Raw genomic sequence first — 23,419 nt, 5'->3', positions numbered from 1 at the left:
TTTGATTGCTAGCTAGACACAAATTAACACATACAAAGTACTTGAGGAGCTCAGCAGGTCAGGCAGTATCTATGGAAGGGAACAAACAGTCTACGTTTCAGGGTGAGACCCTTCATCAGGACAGGAAAAGAAAGGGAAGAAGCCAGAATAATAAACTAGGGGGAGGGGAAGGAATGCAAGATGGAAGGTGATAGGTGAAGCCAGCTGAGGGTAAGGTAGGTGAAAGGGGGAGGGGAGATGAAGTGTGAAGCTGGGTGGGGGGGAGTGATAGGTGGAAAAGGTAAAGAGCTGAAGAAAAAGGAATCTGATGGGAGAGGAGAGTGGACTATGGTAGACAGGGAAGGAGGAGGAGCACCAGGGAGACGTGATAGGCAGGTGAGGAGAAGAGAAGAGCTAAAATGGGAGCCAGAGTGACTAATGGAATGGGCAGGGTGAAAATTACAGGATATTAGAGAAAGCAATATTTATGCTATCAGGTTGGAGGCTACCCAGACAGACTATGAGGTGTTGCTCCTCCAACTTGAGAATGGCCTCAGCATGGTACTAGAGGAGGCTATGGACTGATATGGACCAATAATGTTTAGGATTCATCAATTTCACAGCCAGCATTAAGTTCTGTGAGAAGCCTCATGGGGAGAACAAGTGATTGCTGGTAAATGGGAAAGCAACATAATCATCTACAGGACTGAAATTCTGGCAGATTTCTCTCACTCTGCAAGTTGCCTGCATTTTACAGGTTAATAATGATACATAACAGCATGCATTATTCTAATGTATAAATTCCCAGTAATACCTGACCTGTAGCCCCAAATCTTCTGTCATTGTGTAAGGATATCTCAAAGAAATTCAAGACTGATCAGTTATAGAGTTAACTTGCCAAAGCTTATATATTTCGCATAACTTTCAAATTGGTACTTCTTCCTGTTTTCCAGTAGATTTGGACTTTACACTGCGAAAATGGAGTAATTTTTGTTTTGTTTCCCCTTACAAGGACTTAGTAAATGCTGTTACCACGTTAATCACAAAATGATTTTTTCATTAGCTTCTCTGCTTTGAGATATTTAACCTTGTTTCCAATGTGGTGTTTTTTTTCCAGAGTGCAGTTTTGTTTGTACAGTTTGTAGAAGTCATTGTGGTATTAATCAGACAGACCTCGCATGCCCGGGTGACACGAGCTTTGCGACCTATCTTTCTGGTAGACTGCAGATATTGTGGTGCAGTGAGAAGGTAAATTCAAAGTCTTTAGTGTATGTCTTTATTTTTACAAACTTTAACTCACAAATTCTCAATGATAATGTTTTGTTTCTTATGAATAATCAAATTTAATTAAATCAGTTTAATCATCTGATGTCCCTTAGAGATGATTCACTATATTTAAATACAGTCATTAAAGTTAACTGGAACAAAATCCTAGAAAGCAGATGTTTCAACATCAGTCTGTATTAGTCAGTAATTAGGTGATTTAAAATTAGAGAGCAAGGGTAATTAGACTTAAGCTTATGAATATAATTTAGATCCCACTTTGAAGTTACTCGTTTACTACTTACTTTTATTTTGTTATTATGAGGGAGGACATTATTTTTGTTTATTTTTGGAGTTTCCTTTATAAATATAGAAAATGTAAAATTATAATACAGTTGGTCCTCCTTATCCGCGAGTTCCACATGCACGAATTCAACCAACCGCGAATCGAGAAAACCCAGGAGCGTTCTTCCAGCACTTGTTGTTCGAACATGTACAGACTTTCTTTTCTTGTCATTGTCCCCTAAACAATGCAGTATAACAACTATTTTACATAGCATTTACATTGTATTAGGTATTATAAGTAATCTAGAGATGATTTAAAGTATATGGGAGGATGTGCGTAGGTTATCGTGGATCAGGATCGGAGAAAAACCGGAAGTTCTCTTACTAAGTAAGTCGGTACAGGTACATCCGGTATTATTTAGCGTCAGTTAGTCAAACGTTTGTCTTAGTACATAGTATATATTTTACCTTTCTATGCATATAAAACACTTAAACGTATGTTTCAACGCCAGGCTCGGGAACGGAAATTCCTGAGTTTGATCCAGTGACAGACCGCTCCTGAGCATGCTCTCCATCCCTGCCAGGTTGATGTAGAGAATCAAAAACCCAAAACCAAAACCCTAAAACCCAATAATTAAACCACTGCGTTGCTTAGTCGGGGCTTTAATCGGGGCAGGGCTTTTCTCACTTTATCCTTTAAAATTGTAACGATCGTTGACCAACTGTAGCCTAACGCTTTTCCAATGACCGATGGCATTTCACCTCTTTCCAATCGCTTTATTATTTCCACTTTATTTTAAATCGCGATTGTGATTATTTTCGTGAACAGAAACACTGCGGATTCAGAACTCCGCCGCTGGGTCTTAATGTCCACTGCACTGAGACTGGTTATATAAGATCCGGGGTTCCACTGGGTCCTAAGGTCCACCACATTTAGACAGGTTGAAGGACTTGAGCATCCGCATTTTTTGGTATCCGCGAAGGGTCCTGGAACCAATCCCTTGCAGATAAGGAGGGCCGACTGTATAAGAAAATGGCAAGAAGTAAATATATTCAATCTAATAGAAGTTCAGATTTAAAGGATTCCCTTTGGATTTATGTGGAACTCTAGCTAGACAGAGTAAGAAATAGTGGTTACCTTGAGTTGTTGGGCACCTGGGTATTGAATATTATCCATATATTTTGATGATTCAAGTGCAAGTTCAGGCTTGATCTTTTTCTGTTTTCCTGTCACCATAACTGGTTGAAAATAAAAGCAAAAATGAGAGGAGAAAGTAAGAAACAGCAAATAAATTATCTAGGAAGAAAGCATTGTGAGACCCCTGCACTGTCTGTACTGCAAAGATACACTCCAAGGGAATTCCCTTTTTATATTTCTTCTCTAATTCTGATCATTCGAAGTAAACATGGCAATCCTAGGGAGTCATAGGGAATATGGTAAATATGTTTAATTCAACAAAACTTGTGCAAGTGTATACACTTGTTCTACTTTGCCCCAGGTCCTGTAGTAGCTTTTATTTAGGTATATGAAATGGTTTGTTAGCTTCAGCTTTTCTCAATTATTCATGTTGCATTAAGGTTAGAGTTGGCACATGATTCTCTTTAACAATACAAAGATGAACCCTCAGAAGCAATGGTTAGTTAGGCACATAGAGAATCTTGTATTATTAACAAGTACCTTTATTGGCTCGCTTCACAAGTACATGAATTTACACAACTGAATACCTGTGTGCACACCTACTAAGTTTCCTTGACCCTCCGTGAGCAGTCAAAGAAGAGAAAAGGTAATACCTAAGAAAAAGTGTCTCCGCTATCCAGGCATTCCTTGTGGTCCCAATGTGATCTCCACATCCATGATGGTTGGTCTCTAGAGAGTTGTCACTGCTTTACTTTCAAAGCCTCTCACTTTTATACACTCCTTATCAGTTCAAATGTTGTGTTTCAATCTCATTGGCTCTGGCCTATCTGGCTAAAATGTGCCAGTGCCCCACTGGCTCTGGTCTAAGCCAGCATCATTCTATTACCCTTCTCACAAATGGAAACTTGTAATTAGTGTTTCTCTGTTCTGAATTAGAGCAGACCAGCTGTTACTAGGCTTGAGGTACTCAAGACAGACACAGACTTCCCTATTCATAAACCTGCATGTTCTATCGTACCAAAGAACACCTCACAAATAACTTTTTATTTGGAAGTGATCATTAGTTCAGTAGTTTATCAGGTGCATTATTGTGTCCACTTTAACGCACTTTGATACAGCTATTACTGAGCAAAACTAGTTCACAAGACAGCTCACAAAATGGAGGTTACAGAGCAGCTTCACAAAATGGCAGTCTCCATTCTTCAACAACATGGCAAGAACAAAGACAATTGTATGTCTACTTCCACTGTCCTTGACTCATTTGAATTCACTGATTTATAGATTGTAGTTCTTTCTGGCCAACAAAATTAAAACCTATCTTTGTTTTAGTTGCTGAAACTGAGTAAACGTAACAACTGAACAAATTTGGTGTGGTATGAACCAAATTTGTTATGTGTTAAAATTACATTGTACATCTTAATGTGTCTTAAGGTTACATAAAATGAAACTATATTATATTCGTTAAGATTAGCTATTATAATCAGTTATATACATATATAAAATGAAGCCAGATTTCACCAATCTATATTTGAATTGGGTAATCTATAAAATATCATTGTTTCTTCCTGATGAGTTGAAGTACTAAAAGCTTTATTTAATTAATGGAGGTGAATTGCTTCACAGGGTAGAAGGAGGGTATATTTATACTGAAGTTATAACTTTTTATATAATTTTTTAAATTTCCATTTGAATAACATGTCATATTTCTAATGGTTGTGCCTTCTTGATAAAATCAGTCTACATCTTATTGGAATCAAATTGGTTAGTTGATCTTTCTTAAGGTCATTCAGAAACTCTTTATTTAAAATTATACCTAAGGTACAATCAGTTCTAAGTTTATTTTTATTTTCTGATTTTCCAGAAATTTGCGCCAAATCTTCCAGTCTCTTCCTCCCTTTATTGACATTTTATCACTCCTACTATTCTTCATGGTCATTTTTGCTGTTTTAGGTAAGCTTTTAGCTATTTTATTAGTGTTTTATCTTTGTTTAATGCAATCCAAGTACAGTTTGTCTTAAGCACACATTGTTTATATTGAGTATCAAGATATGAAGAATAATTAATCAGACATTTAATTGCCTAATTTTGATTAGGAAAAGCTTTATTAAGCATAGATCTTGAAATAATGTTATCCACTTTATGCAACAACATATATAGAGAAGCTATTTGGTAATTGAAGAGCTAAATTAAACAGTTGAATTTGTACTGAGGAACAATATGATGTTCATTCAGAATATTCAATTGATGATTGGGACAAGCTTCAATAATATACGTGAATGGAAGGTGTGTCATTTAGTGAGGATGAAATTTGCAATCTCTTTGTTGCATGTGACTGTCAAATTGTAATACAGGTATCCCCGCCATCCGAAGGTAGAGCGTTTCTATGAAACGGTTTGTAAGCCGAAATGTTGTAAAGAGAAGAAGCAATTACCATTTATTTACATGGGAAAAATTTGTGAGCGTTCGCAGACCCAAAAAGTAACCTACCAAATCATGCCAAATAACACATAAAACCTAAAATAGCAGTAACATATAGTAAAAGCAGGAATGATATGATAAATACACAGCCTTTATAAAGTAGAAATACTTTCCTACAATCATTGCCACACTGTTCTCCGTAGAGAAAATCTCGCGCAATCACTCTCAGCAGAAGCACTCTCTCCAGTAACCTTTAAGCTATGAAGCTGCCAAATCATACCAAATAACACATAAAAATATACAGCCTATATAAAGTAGAAATAATGTATGTACAGTGTAGTATCACTTACCGGAATCGGGAAGACAGTGCCGAGCACACTGATGATGGTGTGTTAGGCTGAGTCGTCGGAGGCTGGGGTGGTGCAGTGGTCCCCAACCTCCAGGCAGCGAACTGATACCGATCTGCGAAGTATGCAGTGGTGCAGCGGTGGCCAGGATGCACCCAGCACATCCTTAAGAAAAAAGCCGAAATAAACAAGCTAATTAATTAGGTGCCGCCCGGCACGTAAATGTCGGCCCAGATCAGAGGTGACGCACTCGGCAATTGCCTCTGACCTGGGCCGACATTTACGTGCCGTGCGGCACCTAATTATGTTTATTTCGGCATTTTTCTTAAAGATGTGTTGGGTGCGTCCCGGCTACTGCTGCATTCTCCGCGGCAATGTGTCAGTCCGTGGCCTGGGGGTTGGGGTGGTGGGACACTGGGGTGTCATTTCATCGTCGTCCGCTTCCATCAGGGCAGGCAGGTCATCTTCTGCTATGTCTGCCTGCCTCAATGTTGAAGGTCGAGATTCGTCGTCTGCTGTGGCTGATGTGGAAGGCTTGAAAAACGACAGTATGCTTGACTGCTTAGTCTCGCCCATTTTTCTATCATATAGTTCTTTGTAAGCACTCAAACCATCTTGCAAATATGCCCTAAACCTACGTACCCTTTCAAAATTAAAGTCGTACTTTTCTGCAATCATTGCAGCAAAAATCTCATGCAGTTGCTTCACGTTCAGTTCCTGGACGACTTCACTTTTGGTCCATTCGCTACTGTATTCGGTTTTGATTGTTATCCTTTCCTCTTCCAATTGCATCAGCTCTTCATCTATCTGTTCTTGGTCATGGGATGCCTAAACCTCTTCAACATCATCTTCGTCAGCTTCCACAAGCCAAACTCACTTTGTCCTTACTTGGTTCACCACGATCAAAATGCTTAATTATGTCTGGTTTTACAATAAGTGTAACACCCTTACAAGCTCTTTTAGACTTTTCCGATACCTTAGAACTCATCCTGCTAACGGCTGCTCACGGGCACGTGTTTAAGCAATGCCGGCTAGAATGCAGTTCCAGGGGAGGAGCTTGGCTGCTTGGGGTGCGCACTGCTTTTTTCGAGTGCTGCCTTTTTTCGTAACAATGAAAACACCTTCTGTTAGCGAAAACAGGTAACTAATGTAGGTCTTTCGTAACAGTAAGGTTTCGTAAAGCGAACGTTCGAAAAGCAGGGGACACCTGTAACACCAAAACTAAGTTACTAAACATAAATGAAACTGCACTTCAGATTTCATTGATTACAGTGACACTTACCTGAGAGACTGAGGTGCAAGATTCTTGCAAGAAAAGTGAGCCTTTTTCAGAAGAAAAAATGCATTTTCAACAAATGAACATTAATTTATTTTTTTTAATTTTCAAAAAGAGTAGAAGTGTCTGAGATTTTTACAGGTCTTCTAAGAAGATACTCTAGGTGTCATTTAGCTGCTTCCCCTGTCATCAATATTCCTGACACCAATTTAAATATTCTGTAGTTAGTTTTAGCAAAAATATACAGTTGACCACTGTGTTACAATCATTCATATAAAGGAAATTTGACCTTCCAGAATTTACAAATACTACCAAATATTCAATCTCGTAGAATTTATGTGAAATAAAAAGCAAATTAAAACACAAATAATCAAAACTTATTTATCTCAAATTTATATTTGGTGTATGCACAGATGACAGGGATTTGCATTATGTTATGCACTGTTTCTTAACGCAAACACCACCCCTGTAACAAGGGCGATTGTCGGTATAGCAATTTCAAATTCTATGGAAAGAATCGACCATGATCCTTTGCAGATTACATAGTATCATTACTGTGAAGGCCCTTCATCAGGACTGTTCCAGGGTGTACTTGATAATATCACTTATGGGTGGAGCTTTTAATGCATGTCGAAGCTCCTGTTAATTGGTTTCTATGCAGGGAAAATGTATTAGGGAATTATGATGAGATTCTTACAAGCAGAGCACATTCCACCACCAGTTTAGTTAGCTTTTCTTTCTCCTTCAAAGAAGATAAATGGATTGAAGCATAAATTGCATATGGTTTCAGCAAAGGTATGGGATCTTGCAAAACTTGCAAAAGTTTATAGTGGACTGATGACAGAGATGCTATCTATGGAATTGATTCATTTGCAGGCATGTACGTAATGTTACCATGATAAAGCAGTAGTTAGATCTGGAATTAAATCAGTTAAACATCTGATGTGAATGAGAAAAATATGGGTCATTACAGTGAATGAAATCTTTAACTGTGGTTTATGAAAGGGCAGAATTTCAGGACTGTAAATTAAACATTTTCAGAAATTGAAATAATGTATAGGTACAACAACTCAAAATGCAAAGATACAGTTTAACAGCTGTGAATGTTAACATTCTGATTTCTACGGTATATTCCAAATGAACAGAGGAAAAAGCTCGACTTCTGTCACATAGCCAGCTCCAGTGCAGCTAACTTCAAATCTGCTTGTACCTGCCACCATAATGTAGAAAGCAAGGAAAGAATAAGAATGGAAAAATATTAAGTGCATGAAGTCTTTTGACCTTCATCCTTGAAAATATGTTTACATCTCAGGGTGTGAGTCTGTAATTATTATGTCTTCCAGAATGTGACACCATATCTTTTCTTTCTATAGGTTTTTATTTGTTTTCTGCCAATCGGTTGGATCCAGTAAGTAGTGGTAGCTAATGACCAAAATGTTTGTTGGTCTTTTCTGAATTTTTATTTAAGTACACTACACTAGCTGTGCCTATAACTAACATTCTAGTAGAATAATCCTGGTGACTTTTGTACAATCACTATAATATTGTCTAATCGCTTGTTAGTTCTCAGGATTGTATAGCTATATTACACTAGTTTTAAAAAAGATGCCTGAGCTTTTTTTTGATTCATCATAACTTTACCTACATTGTTTCATATTTTTACTATCTGTTTAAAAAGGAGGAAGGGGAAGATGCCAGAATAAAAAAGTGGAGGAGGCCTTTCCCAGCCACCTGGCTTGACCTATCATCTTCCAGCAAACTTCTTTCCCCTTCCCCTCCCCCCACCTTTTTATTCTGGCTTCTTTCCCATTCCTTCTCAGTCCTGAAGAAGGGTCTCAGCCCAAAACATCGACTGTTTATTCTTTTCCACACAGACAGTGTCTGGTCAGAATCATTTCTGGATGGCTGGAACTGTACAGCAGAGGCAGAACTAACTGCTGTTCCACCATGTTAAGCAACTGCCATTAACAAACCTCTAGGACCCTTTGGTTATAGGTTCATTTCCTCACCCACGAGCTCTGAGTTTTGTGTTGTATGCCGTCATCCTGTACTTTGCAACATTTGAAAATATATTTATTTTATTTATCTTATCAATTTCCCTTTACATCTAAAAATATTGAACACACAACAATGGAAACTATCTGGACTAACCAGCACTTCTACAGCTTTGCATCTTCTGACTCCAGATCAAATATTAAGATCACTGTTTCATTCTTTTTTAAAATTTATTTTCTGAAAGCATCTCTGAATTGTAATGGATTAGGTATGGACCTCTAAATCACTTTGGATATTTCCTGGTTGTAGCAATTTTTAAAATGCTCTGACTAACCATTTTAGGTCCGGTGGTTGACCTCTTAATCACCATTATTAAAAAGCAAAATGCTGCACATACCTAAAATCCAAGATAAAAACTAAATGCTGGAAATGCTGTTCAGTTCAAGGAGCAACAGCAGAAAGAAACTGAGGTAGCACTGGAATTGATGAAATTTCTACAAATGTTTCCTGACCCAGTAGTATATCCAGCATTTTCTAATTTTATTCACAATAGTGACATTTATTTTGCTGCAGTTTTCCCCTTTTCTTACATTATTACTTTCTAGTCTACACCTTCATTTACACTACTTGCAATGCCATCTAATGTTTATTTATTGGAAGATTTGGCACCTCTTCATCTAACTCTTCAATGATTGTGACAAATCCTGTGCAACGCCTGAGGTCAGATCTATGTCATCATTTATATTTTCTCCTTGCTCTCCCTGATCCTTGCAGTCAGTTTCCAAGCCAACTGTATATTTTGTCTCCACTTCCACAAGGCTCAATTTGAGCTGTCAGTCTCCTTTGAAGCAATTTATCAAATGCCTTCTGAAAATCCAAATAAATAACATTCATTTCCAAACCCACTATCCTCAACTTTGGACATCTGTTCAAAAAAAAAATTAAATCAGACTTCTCAGATAAGCAGACATTTTCAAGGTGTTCTGATCCTCTGACCTAGAAACATGAGGTATAGCATTTTATTTGCCCATGCCAGGTATTGAAAATGTTTTTTTTTCCATGAAGTAGAATGTTGCTGAGCTGACCTCTGGCCACATGTGGTTCTAAATCACACTTGTCAACTTCCACATCCCATGCACAACTCATTTATTGTACTGTAGGGTGAATTCATCTGTCTAGTTTTGAGGTGTAGCAATCCTTGGTGGTCTCAGAACTACCAATTTTCATTGCAATACTTTCTTTGTAGCAATGCAATTAAATTTTTTTTCCTGAGCAGGCCACAGTCCAGTGCTGTGAAACTGACTCAGGCAAGTTCACCAAATATATTTAGCTGTAAGTCACACCTCCCCCCCACCCCCACCATTAGGCTACCTCTGATCCTCGCAATACCCACCCCAATTTCCTCCTAAGCTTTCAATTCTTGAATTGCTTAACCTGGTCCCAAGCCCCAGTCCTCTGACAACCACCATCCTGCTCGTGGGTTAGAGAGTCACAGTCATGCATGGAAACAGACCCTGTGGGCCAGCTCATCCATGCTGACCAAGGTGTCCATCTAAGCTGGTCCCATTTTTCTGTGTCTGGCATATATTCCTGTACTTTTTCTTCATGGACTATACGGGACTGAAAAGAATATGTAAAATTATGAAGTTTTGTTTTCATAATGTAAATATAGGATTCAGCTTCTCAGATGACGCTGTATTTTTTCTTGCTTACAGTATTTTAGTACTCCAGAAGACAGCCTTGTCAGCTTGTTCGTTCTTCTAACTACAGCTAAGTGAGTCTACATAAATGCTTCAACTCAATTTGGAGCAGAATAGAAATAATTGTATTTCTCAACACTATTATTCACAGGGAATTTGTCTTTATGTAGAGAATGAAGCTTTATTTTTCATTGCTAGATACTACTTCAATTAATATTAAGTGAACAATTGTCAATTAATATCATAGCAAATGTTTTCTCAATGTAAGCCAGAAGCATAATTTGTTAAGGTACTTCAGTCAGCTGAAGCAAGACTTTTCACGGTCAACATCATCATTACATGCCGTGTCGTATGACGTAGGCAATCATGGTCTTTGACTATGATAGTTCTTGGCAAATTTTTCTACAGAAGTGATTTGCCATTGCCTTTACAAGAAAACTGTCTCCAGTCATTATCAAGACTCTTCAGAGAATGCCTAGTGTCAGTGGTCACATAATCATGACTTGTGATATGTACAAACTGCTCATACAACCATCCACCATCTGTTCCCATGGCTTCACGTGACCTGATCGAGGGGACTAAGCAGGTGCTACACCTTGCCCAAGGGTGATTTAAGTATTTCTATGATCTGTGTTTAGCTTTGTAAAATTGAAAAATTACCTTCCTTTTCTTGCATAAGAACATGGTCTTCAGCTTGACAAACTGGAAAGGTCTAAAGTTTAATTTCAGGCTTGTACTAACTACTGTCTCAGCTTGGAAGGTGGTGGGAATGCTGGATTAAGATTCAAGATTCCTGTGCTTAAGGGTGGAAAGCTTTCTTTTGAATATTTTGAATGAAATAGTGTGTGCTCTGGAGAAAGAAAGATAAAGTTTATAATACCTCTACAGTTAACTAACATCAGACAATCCAGAATCAACCATCAAAGCGAACTATTTTGTATATTCCACAAGTATATGTTCTTTTAATTGAATTATCAACAGTCACTTATTCCAGGGATGAAATAAGGAGAAAAGTGGGGTTAAATTTAGAAGTAAAACAGTCATCTCTTACACTTTACTAAACATAACTAATTCTGTAGTTTTCCAGATGTGATGATGCCAGCTTATTTCAAGAATTCTTGGTCCTGTGTATTTTTTATTGTGTACTTATCCATCGAACTCTACTTCATCATGAATCTGGTATGATTTGAATAATATTATTTCAAAAGACATGAAAAGCAAACTGTGAATTTGTTAGACAGCACTTGTTTGATTTATAAATGTTGTCTTAAAATTGTAATTTGACCAAAATTTTCCAGCTTCTTGCTGTGGTGTTTGACACATTTAATGATGTTGAAAAGAAGAAATTCAAATCGCTGCTTTTGCACAAACGATTAGCAATAGAGCACGCCTTCAACCTTCTGGTCAGCAAACGGGTAAGTGCTGTACAAGCACTTTTATACATAAATAACTGAAAGATTTCTTATATCTGAAGATTAATCCTATAATTTAGCAATTTTTAGCAATATTTGTTGTAGAAAATCTTAGCACAAATCTATAAACATATTCCTGCAGGAAGTGGCCAACCTATTTTGTTATTGTACATAAACCCTACATAAATCACTTGCGATTCTTAATTTAGGTCAAAACCAAGACAATAACTTAAGTAAAAACTTATTCTTTTGTTTCTTTTGTTACTTTCAACCAAGTGACACAGAAATTCACACTAAGAGGCAGTATTTCAGTGATAGTAAAAATAGAATATTAAAATTCACTTTAATAGATTTATGCGAATATGCAGTATCATCTGTAGATTAAATATTAGAGTGCTGGAGAAGTTCTATATAATGCTTTCAGAAATATCCCAACTGGGGTCATGTATAATGAATTACTGTTTTCGGTCAGCTTTGTTAAGTCTGTGGTATTTTACATCTAAAAAGTAGTTCATAGTGGTAATGGTACCCTATATAAAAATGAATAATGCACACAGGACTTGCATATTTTGTACCTATCATTGTTAGAACAGCTTTTTAAAATGCTGAATGAATATTTCTGTTCATGATAGAGGCTTGAATTGCTTCACCGGGACAAAACCATTTTTGTCAGCCAGGGTGATGTGGACAGTGTCTCAAAAATCACCCAGAGTAACGTAGGAGACCACATACGTTCAACCTCGGGCAGCCTCATACAGGTGTCCACAGACTTTGCAAAGCTTTTGGAGGAAGCCCAGGAGTGATCCCTGCCAAACTGCACACCTCAGTCTGCTTAGCCCCATGACTGTAGGAGAAATTGCTCAGCCATCTTCAGGCACCACCAGCCAGAAAGTGAGAAAGGCCAAATTATTTTCTACCCTGTTTAAAAAATCCTAGGCCGAGTCTCTGAGGGGCATAAACTAACCCTCATATGTAGGCATCCTCCTGTTTTGCACATGGTCTTGCACTGAACAATAACTTGTTTCATCAGAGAGATAAGTAAAAATCTTATAACAGAGAAAAAGAAGTGTGGCTTAGTACCATTTGTAAGCAATGATCAATTCCATGCAAGCATACCTTCCATTCTTATCCTTATGTGCCTATTATTTAGTCAAGTGCCTTGATCATATCCATATAGTCTTTCTAAATGAAGAAGTTTTTCTTGGCAATTGAAGGTTATTGTTCATAACCAACCAAGGGGGAGTGAAAGCACCTTCAGTGTTCAGTGCTCCCTGTCTCCGGAGATCTTGTTCATCATAAAGAATGAGGAATGAACATGGGTCTTTAAAGATTTATATGTCAACGCCTCACAGAGAAATTCAGCGCACAGTAAAAGACATAAGTCATATATATTTTTATGTTATATTCTTTACTGCAGAGGCCTAATGGCATTTCCTTCAAACAGTTTGAGGGCTTGATGAGATTCTATAACCCAAGAATGAGTGCTAGAGATAAATATCTCCTTTTCAAAGCACTAAAGAAAAGCAGTGCAGAGTTACTTGGGTAAGGACTTTCAGGAATTATGTCCTAATTTTAATTTTTTTTTGAAAATATTTAAATCTCTTTCCAAATCTGTGCTATATTAAAACGTACTGTATCAACTATGCCTGCTAAGATTACAAACATATGAATAGTTTATCTGTTTAAATATATATATTCTACAGAATAGAAGATTTTTACAACTTCTATGAAGTTACTGGATTAAAATGGAAAGTAAGTATTGTGTAAATTATATAATTTGCCTTTTGTGCTGCTCTGAACTGTGCTCTGACCTGGATGATTGTTTATGTTGGAAAACTGTAAAGTTGTGCATCTTACCAACACTACAACTTAATTCTTATAGTTAACCTTCAACAAAGTGATGCAAAATCAGTGTAAAATCCAATATTAAAGTTATTAAGCTTATAATAGAGTGCTCATGTCTTATTGTTTTCCCAAAATGTGCTATAAACTTAATCAACAGTTTTATATTTAATAATTAAATACTTATTTAATTTATCTAACAGGAAGATCCTTGCTAGAATATGTGTTTATTTTTGGCTCTTTTTAAGAAATTAGTAGACTTACAATGTGCCTTATTTAATTGAAATATGTACTGTGCAAAAGTCTTAGGTGCATATAAATAGCTAGCATGCCTAAGACTTTTGCAAAGTACTATAGTAATTTTATGTATTGCACTGTAGAAAAAAAACTAATTTCATGATGTATGTGAGTGATGATAAACCAAATTCTGATATGGGTCTTGATTGAGAGTGGGAAGGGGGCAGGGAGAGGGGAATTGTGGTTGGGAAAAGGGAAAGGGAGGGTGGAGGGAGCGGGAAGCACCAGAGAGACATTCTGTAACGATCAATCAAACAATTGTTTGGAATCAAATGACTTTTCCTGATGTCTCAGGGCTGGCTGTCCCTGCAACTGTGCTGCCCCACACGCCGGGCACTCCTTCTCTGCCACCTGTCCCACACCCCTCTCGCAGCGCTCTGCCTCACCATTCCCAACATCCTCTGCTCCCACCAGCAAAGTGGGGAGTGATTTACAAACTCGTTCCCCATTCCACATCGACAAATGCAGTGCTGTGCATACGTCTTAGCCACTGTAGCTATATATATGTGCCCAAGACTTTTGCACAGTACTATATTGTCAATCCAACACTTTTAATGGAATATATTTTCCATTGCTCTGGTTGGAAGAAAGCCAGAGTCAAGCAGTAGATTCATTACATAGTTCAATCACTTCTTCCACCCACACTCTTTATACTTAAGCTTTTGGGAGTGTGAAATTGTTACCCATAGCTCAATAAGTTATCACTTACTTATTATATTTCTTAACAGTAGCTACTGTTAATGTAAAACAAATATGTACTTCAATTGATTACTGTTTGATATTGCTTTTTCACCACTAGGCAAAAAGAAGTGGAGACTATTGGTTTTATGACCTCCCACATACTCCATTTCTTATTTTTAAAGGTAAGTTTTATTGAGGCAGATCTATTGAAATTACGAGCCCTTTGTTGGATATCCTATATTTTGGAAATACAGGAATTATCACATAATCTTTAAGAACCTTTAGTTCATTTAATTTTTAATTTACTTCACAGTGTAAATATATTGTAGATTATAATGAATTATGAAGCTGTGGATTGGTCTCATTGTTTGTATAATAGCTGCTAATCACTGAAATATTACGTCTAATTTAAATATCTCAGCCCAAGATTAAAAAGAAAATTATTTTGCATTTTTTAGGATTTCATTTTTAGATTTTGTTAAAATTGCTATGCTTGGTACATTTATTATCCAAAATTAGTTATCCTGCAAAGTTAACGTACAATATTACTGGGGCTTCTTTCTGTTAGGGTACAGGAGCCAAGACGTAATCAAAATTATTAGAGGCCTAGTTCAGATTAACAGAAAGGACCCATTTCCCTAATCAGGGCACTGATTTAATGTAATTGGTAGAGGACCAAAGTAGAGTTCAGGACAATATTTTCATGTAAACAATGCTGAAGACCAAACTCTTCATTAAGTTTTGAAAATCGCTCTTTGAATATTTGAAATGTCTTAAAAACAGAAAGTGCTGGAAATATCCGATGAGTCAGGCAACATCAGAGCAGAGGCTTGAAATGGCTTAATTTAGAGAGGTAGGAGCAAGATTTGGGAAGGGGAAGTATTTTTTTTTCTGAATAACTCTTTCAGACCAGCATGTGATATAGTATGCCAAATGACCTTCTATATCATTACTTGCTATGATCCTACAATTCCTGTGCAGTAATTTTTAATATAGTTTGAATAGTTTTAACCTCAAATCATAATGCAAATGTCAGTTTATTATCTGGAGACTTCAACATGTTTAAAAAATGGACATTTTAACTTGCTGTGAATAATAAATCTTATCTTTGTTTTTATAGGTATTAATATCCTTGTGAAGTCCAAAGCATTCCAATATGCCATGTGTGAGTAGATATATTCCTTGTTCAGTTTATACTACTTGATTCATGCTGAATAATTTGTATTTAAAACTATCTTCATGATGCAGAATAAATACATTTCAAAACTCTGACTGCAAATATGTTTCATCTGTGGAAATGTGAATGCATTGTCACAGAATAAATGAAATTTATTGATCCTATCTAAATTATGATGCTTTCATGTTCTAACTTTTTTCCAAACATTTTTATTGATTTCCGAAAGAATATTAGAAAAAATGAGCGAGGCTTTTCTGCATTGTATTAATATTATAGCATGATAAAAATTACAGATATTATTCAAAATACTACTTTTGAGTGAATTATAATCTTTAGCCAATCCCCCAAGCTTCATTACAAAATTAATTACATGCTGTCTGAAAAAGTGCAATTATGTTGATTAAAATAAATCTGTCTTTCAATTACAGATGTTGTAATTGCTGTAAATGGAGTTTGGATACTGGCAGAGACACTCATGATTAAAGGTATCAAGACATACTCTGCTCCTGGATCTTTGTAACTGTTTTAGTCAGAACTGTTTAATGAGTTGAATTGAGCTGAGTGAGAACTGGCAGTTCTATATACAACTGTTGGTTATCCACTATTAATAGCTCAGCTTATTTCAGACTATCATAATAGGAAAGGGTTGGGACAATTCATATCCAGCATCTCAACTTCTTGTCAGGGATGAGTAATGTAAAAATGGCTACCTCTTTCATTTGAGTGGAGTTTCCAACTCTTAAAAAGATGACAGTGCAAGTAAGTGTGGGATTTTCTTTTACTTTATTTCAATGCTTTTGGTTGTTAGGGTACCTAAGACTTTTGTGCAGTACTGTGTTTGTCGACGTGGAGCAAAGAGTGAGTTTGTAGATCTGGCAGGAGTAAAGAATGTCGGGAATGACGAGGTGGGGCACTGTGGAAGGGGTGTGGGACAGGTAACAGAGAAGGAGTGCCAGTGGCAGAAGCAGTACATTGCAATGCATAAAGTTACTACATTACTGTGCAAAGGTTTTAGGCTAGGCACCTAAGGCAGCCCAGCCTAAGACATTTGCATGGTAATGTATTTTAAGCCAAGTTGAAAATCTGGCTCATATTTTTCTATAATTGTTAATTTCTTGAATAATGATATTCAGAGACATAGTTTATTATCAAAGTACATATATGTCACCATATAAAACCCTGAAATTCGTTTTCTTGCAGGCATATTCAATAGATCCATAATAGAATAATAACCATAACAGAATCAATGAAATACTGCACCAACCTGAATGTTTAGCCAGTGTGAAAAAACAACAAACTGTGCTAATACAAAAAGAAAGATTAAATAATATTAATAATAATAAGTAAGGAATAGATATCGAGAACAAGAGATGATGAGTCCTTGAAAGTGAGCTCACAGATTGTGTGAACATTTCACTGACGAGACAAGTGAAGTTGATTGGTTCAAGAGCTTATCTGGACAGCTAGGACACAATATCCAGAGGCCGACAGAGGCCTCAGATGCATCTATAGAAGTCTGTCAAAGTTTTTAGATGTCACGCCAAATCCTCGCAAACTCCTAAGGAAGTGGAGGCACTGCCATGCTTTCTTCATAATTGCACTTATGTGCTGGGCCCAGGACTGGTCCTTCAAAATAATAACACAGAGAAACTTAAAGTTGCTGACTCTCTCCAACTCTGATCCTCCGAAGAGGATTGGGTCATGGACCTCTGGTTTCCTTCTCCTGAAGTCTATAATCAGCTCCTTGGTCTTGCTGACATTGAGTGAGAAGCTGTTGTTATGGCTCTACTCTGTCAAATTTTCAATCTCCCTCCTATATGCTGGTTCATCACCACCTTTGATTCGGCCTACGACGGTGTTGTCATCAGCAAACTTGAATAATGCATTAGAGCTGTGCTTAGTCACACAGCCATGAGTGTGAAGGGAGTAGAGCAGGAGCTGAGCACATAGCCTTGTGGTGCACCTGTGTTGATGGAGATTGTGGAGGAGATGTTGTTGCAATTCGAACTGGGGTCTGCAAGTGAGGAAATTGAGGGTCCAATTGCACAAGGAGGTATTGAGACCAAGGTCTTGAAGCTTATTGATCAGTTATGAAGGGATGATGGTATTGAATGCCAAGCTGCAGTCCATAAAGAACATCCTGATGTATGCATCTTTGCTGTCCAGATGTTCCATGGTTGAGTGAAGAGCCAATGAGATGGCATCTGCTGTGGACCTTTTGCTCTCATTGGTAAATTGGAGTGGATCCAAGTCGCCTCTCAGAAAGGAGTTGATATGTTTCATCACCAACATCTCAAAATACTTATTACTGTAGACGTAAGTGCTTCTGGACAATAGTCATTGAGGCAGGTTACCATGTTCTTCTTAGGCACTGGTATAGTTAAAAATCTCATTGAACACTCCAACTAGTTGATCATCACAAGTCTTTAGTACTTGGCCACATACCCCATCTGGGCCGGATACTTTTCGTGGGTTCATCCTCCTGAAAGCTGCTCACACATTGGCCTCAGAGACTGAAATCACAGGATCATTGGGGGCTGTGGGAGTTCGTGAAGATTCCTCCATGGTTTGATGGTCAAAGCGATTATAGAAGGCATTGAGCTCATCCGGAAGCAAAGCTCTGTTATCGCCTGTGTCCCTCTATTTAACTTCATAAGAGGTGATAGTATTCAAGCCCTGAAACAACTGTCGAACATCCTTTGTCAATTCAAGTTTAGTCCAGAATTGCCACTTCACTCATGAGACAGATTTCCGGAGATCATACCTGGTTCTCTTGTACCTTTCTTGGTCACCAGACCTGAATGCCTCTGATCTGGCCCTCAAATTGCGGATCTCATGGTTCATCCTGGGCTGCTAATTGGGGAAGACTCTGAATAATTTTGTGGAGATGCACTCATCTACAACTGTTTTAATAAAGTCTATGACAACCATGGTGTATTCATTCGGATCCACAGATGAGCCCTTGATCACAGCCCAGTCCACCAACTCGAAGAAATCCCGTAGCTACTCCTCCTTCTCCCATAACCACTATTTTGTTGTCTTAATCTTTGGAGCTTTGCTCTTTAGCTTCTACCTGTATGTAGGTAGAAGAATGACAACCAAGTGATCAGATTTACCGAAATGCAGTCTCGACATAGAACAGTAAGCATTCCTTATCTTAGTATAACTGTGGTCTCAGGTGTTGGGACTTCTTGTGCTACAGGTTATATGCTGATATCATTCAAAAATCTTAGGAAGCAAAACCTCAGCAGTGCACTTCACAAAACCTAGTCAACTCTCAGAGCTCACTCTTAATAGGTGTGGACGGCTAGGTCATTCAGCCCACCAGACAGAGGAAAGGAACGTGCTGATGAGCAGGCAATATTGGAGGCAAGCCTGAGCAGTGGACTGGATCCATCGCAATACAGCCTGTTGTTTTTGCTTTGTAACTAAACACAAATATTCATGTTGACAGAAAATATATAAGTGTGATCAGACTATCCAATCATGTTTAATATGTAAACTTAAGACTGCAATTCTTTGTGTCTATTTCCTGTGCTAGTTTTCTTTCTTCAAAAGCACTACAGTTCCTAGGTATTTTCTAGCACCTTGTATTCATGCTCATTCTTAATATGGTTGCCAGCATTGCAAATATTTTAAGCAGTTTATTCGCAGAGCTCTATCATAGTTCCATCATATAATCCACACCTCTGTATGGTCAATGACTATCACTGGTCTTCAGAAAAGATTGGATCATGCTGGAATCCTGGATAATTGTTGGTTTATGTTCCTTATCCAAATACTTAACTATTGCTCAACTGGAAGATTGCATTAACGTCTGTTCCAGTTAACCTGAAAGGATTACTATATGAAGAGTTAGATGATCAAGTAGACTTTTCTATTGAACCTATTTTGTTGCATATGGGATCAATCTTTGACTTGACAGTTGGTGCATAAAGCTAGCCCCTAGAATTTCAGTTCTTTTTTTTTATAATTTATTTTTTATTGAAGTTCATCAGTTCTTAATGGAAATCCAGGTTTCAATGGAAATGCGGGTTGGTTGTTTTCATAATGGATGGCTGATTAGCACCATTAATTTTATATACAAAAAAAAGTTAATTTGGTAAGAAATCCATTTATTTCTAGAAATTGGTGCACATCAAGAAAATTCAAAGCTAATTTGCATCTATTATGATGGTAAAGTAGATGAACTCAAAGCTTTAATCAACAACGGGCTCAAATGTTCAAAGGTTTGTTTATTATCAAAGTATGGATGCAGTATACAACTCTATGATATTGTTGCCGTGGCCGAGATATTGACAAAGGAAGAACAGAGCAGGCAGTCAGTTTCCCAGGGTATATCTTTTTCAGGCAAGGTAGAGGAAGAATGAAAAGGGTTGAGGTATTGCATTGTTAGTCACAGATTCCATTACTTCAGTATTGAGGGAGTATACCTCAGAAAGATCCTAAAATGAGGTCATCTGAATATAGATTAGAAACAAAAAGGGAGTCATCACTTTGCTGAAGGTGTTTACAGATCTCCCAACAGTCAACGAGAGATAGGAACATACATGTAGGCAAATATAAGAAAGATGCAATTAAATTAGGATTGTCATACTGGAGGATTTCCATTTCCCGAACATAATAAGTTTGATAATATTGATAAGTTTGTGGTCTAAGGTAGAAGGAGTCAATTTTAGAAAACCTAGCACACTTATTTTTCAACATAGTCCCCTCCTACATTTACACTCTTAGTCCAGCGGTTGTGGAGCATACGGATCCCTTCTTTGTAGAAGTCGGCGTCTTGGACCTCCAGAAAGTGGTGTGGCTTAAGGTAGATGGAGATGAGTTATACAGCTCTTGTTACATGCACATGCAGTTCAACTCCTTGAGTGATTATGCAGAAAGTTTGAAGTTAATAACTCATCTCATTCTACTAGGCCACGAACTTATCAATCACCCCTGCTGTGGACCACTTTCTGGAGGTCCAAGAAGCCGACTTCTACAAAGAAGGGATCCGTATGCGCCACAACCGCTGGACTAAGTGTGTAAATGTAGAAGGGGACTATGTTGAAAAATAAATGTACTAGGCTTTCTAAAATTGATTCCTTCTACTTTAGGCCACTAACTTATCAATCACCCCTCGTAGGATTGCCTGAATGTTAAATGCTCAGAGGAGGTGGAATTCTTGAGAGATTTCCATGATGGGTCCCTAGCTGCATTTAAGGAGTGTCTTGATGAGCACTTGAATTGCCTGAGTATCAAAGGCTACAGACCACATTGTGGGAGATGGGATTAATATAAAGGATGCCCACTGGTCCATGTGGACGAATTGGGCTAAATCACCTGTTTCTATGATGTACAATTCTATGATTGTATGACTTAAATTTTTCTTGAATATTAAATATTTGTCTCTTTTGTATACAACTGTGTGTTTGAAATTATACTCATCCTTCTGTTTCCTTTTGGAATGATGACATTTTCTCATTTGTAGATGGTGCCTTTTTCCTTAGAATTGTGCCCTGGAGTTACATCGTATTTCTCACAAGTAAGTGTAATTTATCTTACGACATCATAATTTTTATTATAATTTTTTTCACTTATTGTGATATTGTTAGTCTTAGAGACATTTGAAAGCATTGTTGTTGAACATGAGGGATTGAGTTTGAAAATAATGGAACGACATACAGAAAATAAGAGCATGGATTCTCAAAGCACCCTTCAGGCCTGCTCCATCATTCGATGTGATTGTGGTGGAGAATCCACTTCAGATTAGAAAATTTGAAAGTTAGATCACCTCTGGAAACTTCTAAGCTGCAGCAAGGATAGAAAATTAGGAAAATCATAGAAGGAGATTGTTATTTCAGTTTGTAAATTAACCTGCTAAAAGGATAGTAATGTACAAAGTAATTTGATACACATATTGGTTTCACAGTGGCATTCCTGCTAAAATATTTGCAGAAATAAAAACTTATGAATGACTCTCCAAACCTCAATTTGATCTAGTCATTTTTTTGCATTCAAATTATTCTTATTATTGCCATATTTTTTCATACAGTGGTTGTAATGTTATGTTTTGTGTAGTTTATGGGGTTGAAATGCTGCTGAAAATTACTGGACTAGGACCATCTGAATATTTTACATCTGGATGGAATCTGTGAGTATGAAACAAATACCAAGTGACATACAAAATGAATCATCTTTAATCATTTTCAGTCCAGGAAGTTTGGTTCCAATTTCTTAAAGATTGGTGTAAAAGTGTAAACAGGATTACTTTATATAAGCAGGTTTTTAAACTTGAAATTTTTATCGATGTATGAACAGCTGATAGAAGTCCTTCATACAAAGCAATAAGGTGGTGAATTTTCTGCAGCTATGCACCAGCATTATTATTCTGCTGTGCCATCTGAAGCTTTGTGGTGAAGTGCATACTGATGAATTTCTTTCACATCCTTCCACATTAAGTTCATGCATGAAAGTATTATGCTAGTTGATTAGCATTTTAAAAGTTTTAAAGTGCATAGCAGTAGAAGTTGCTGCTAGATGCTACTAATTTAAGTTCTTCCACTGAGGAGTTTCAAAGTGGTCTTCCTCAACATTGTGACTAAAACCATTTAGTCCATCAAGCTGTATTTGTCAAAACAGTCAATCCAGCATCCAAATGATTTTAAATATTCTACGAAGTTTTACTTCTTCAGAAGGCAATAATAAATAATTACCAGAGATGAAAAAGATTAACTTGTTTTAAATTTCCTAGTCATTCATTGGAAATATACTTTCCAATCTAGTTTAATTTGACATGTCATTTTAAGTATTTATCTCAATTAACACTTCTGTATCTGAGTTGGTGCTCTAACTACTAACGAGGCCAAATGTTTGTGTAAGTGCAGGAGAAGGGGCACTGGATAACACTGTGGGTGCCAGATGAGGACATACTTTAAATGTAGCTATATGGCACTGGCATGTTGCTAAATGGCATGCTGGCTTGAGAGTTCAGCTAAATTGCACTAATCGCATGTGCTCAGCAGAAAATACATATTCCAAGTAAACCATAATCATCATTTGTTAGGAAGCTAGTTTCAGTTTTTTGGGCTAATTTTGATTCTTATAAGTAACGTAGAAGCACTCAGCAGGTTTAAATACTAGCTGCTTTTCAATTTACTACCATAAAAATCTTTTTTTAACATTACATACCCTAATTTGCTTTAAGAGCAGACTACTTATCTCTCTGACATTAGTTTGATTTTCATCTGTGCAGAAACAGATTTATTTATATTAATCCCAGTTTTTCTCAATCCCATTTTCTAAATTACTGATACACTGTAAGTGATAATGCAGTTGCCATCTACTGAGCATAAGGATATATCTCCTACTGGTTTTGAGGTGATATTTGCCTTGAAATTAAATTTATTTGGTATACATTCAGCAGTTGATGCCATGTATCCTTCATATTTTAGGTTTGATTTCCTGGTTACCATATTTGCTTTTGTTGGAATAGTGGTCCTAGCATTTGATATGGAACCATTCTATTTCATTGTCATATTGAGACCTCTTCAGCTGCTAAGGTCAGTAACCAGTTCTTTGTACAATATTTATCTTTTCCAGGTAGACAACTTTTCTGGTCCAGTTT

General features: G+C 37.1%; 1 protein-coding gene across 1 annotated transcript in view; it reads left to right on the top strand.

Annotated features, from left to right (window-relative positions):
- tpcn1 (two pore segment channel 1) overlaps positions 1–23,419 on the top strand; it is a 94,459-nt gene that overhangs the window by 43,287 nt on the left and 27,753 nt on the right. The window contains exons 5-18 of the mRNA XM_072247850.1: positions 1,097–1,227; positions 4,527–4,615; positions 8,080–8,114; positions 10,417–10,475; positions 11,481–11,580; positions 11,700–11,816; positions 13,231–13,355; positions 13,517–13,565; positions 14,752–14,815; positions 15,754–15,798; positions 16,239–16,295; positions 21,284–21,337; positions 21,874–21,946; positions 23,247–23,354. Coding sequence (XP_072103951.1) covers positions 1,097–1,227; positions 4,527–4,615; positions 8,080–8,114; positions 10,417–10,475; positions 11,481–11,580; positions 11,700–11,816; positions 13,231–13,355; positions 13,517–13,565; positions 14,752–14,815; positions 15,754–15,798; positions 16,239–16,295; positions 21,284–21,337; positions 21,874–21,946; positions 23,247–23,354 — 1,106 coding nt within the window. The remainder of the gene's footprint in view (positions 1–1,096; positions 1,228–4,526; positions 4,616–8,079; positions 8,115–10,416; positions 10,476–11,480; positions 11,581–11,699; positions 11,817–13,230; positions 13,356–13,516; positions 13,566–14,751; positions 14,816–15,753; positions 15,799–16,238; positions 16,296–21,283; positions 21,338–21,873; positions 21,947–23,246; positions 23,355–23,419) is intronic.

Source organism: Mobula birostris, chromosome 31 (assembly GCF_030028105.1).
Source record: "Mobula birostris isolate sMobBir1 chromosome 31, sMobBir1.hap1, whole genome shotgun sequence".
NCBI lineage: Eukaryota > Metazoa > Chordata > Chondrichthyes > Myliobatiformes > Myliobatidae > Mobula > Mobula birostris.
Note: the sequence above shows the minus strand (reverse complement) of the source record. Positions and strands in the feature narration are given on the sequence as shown.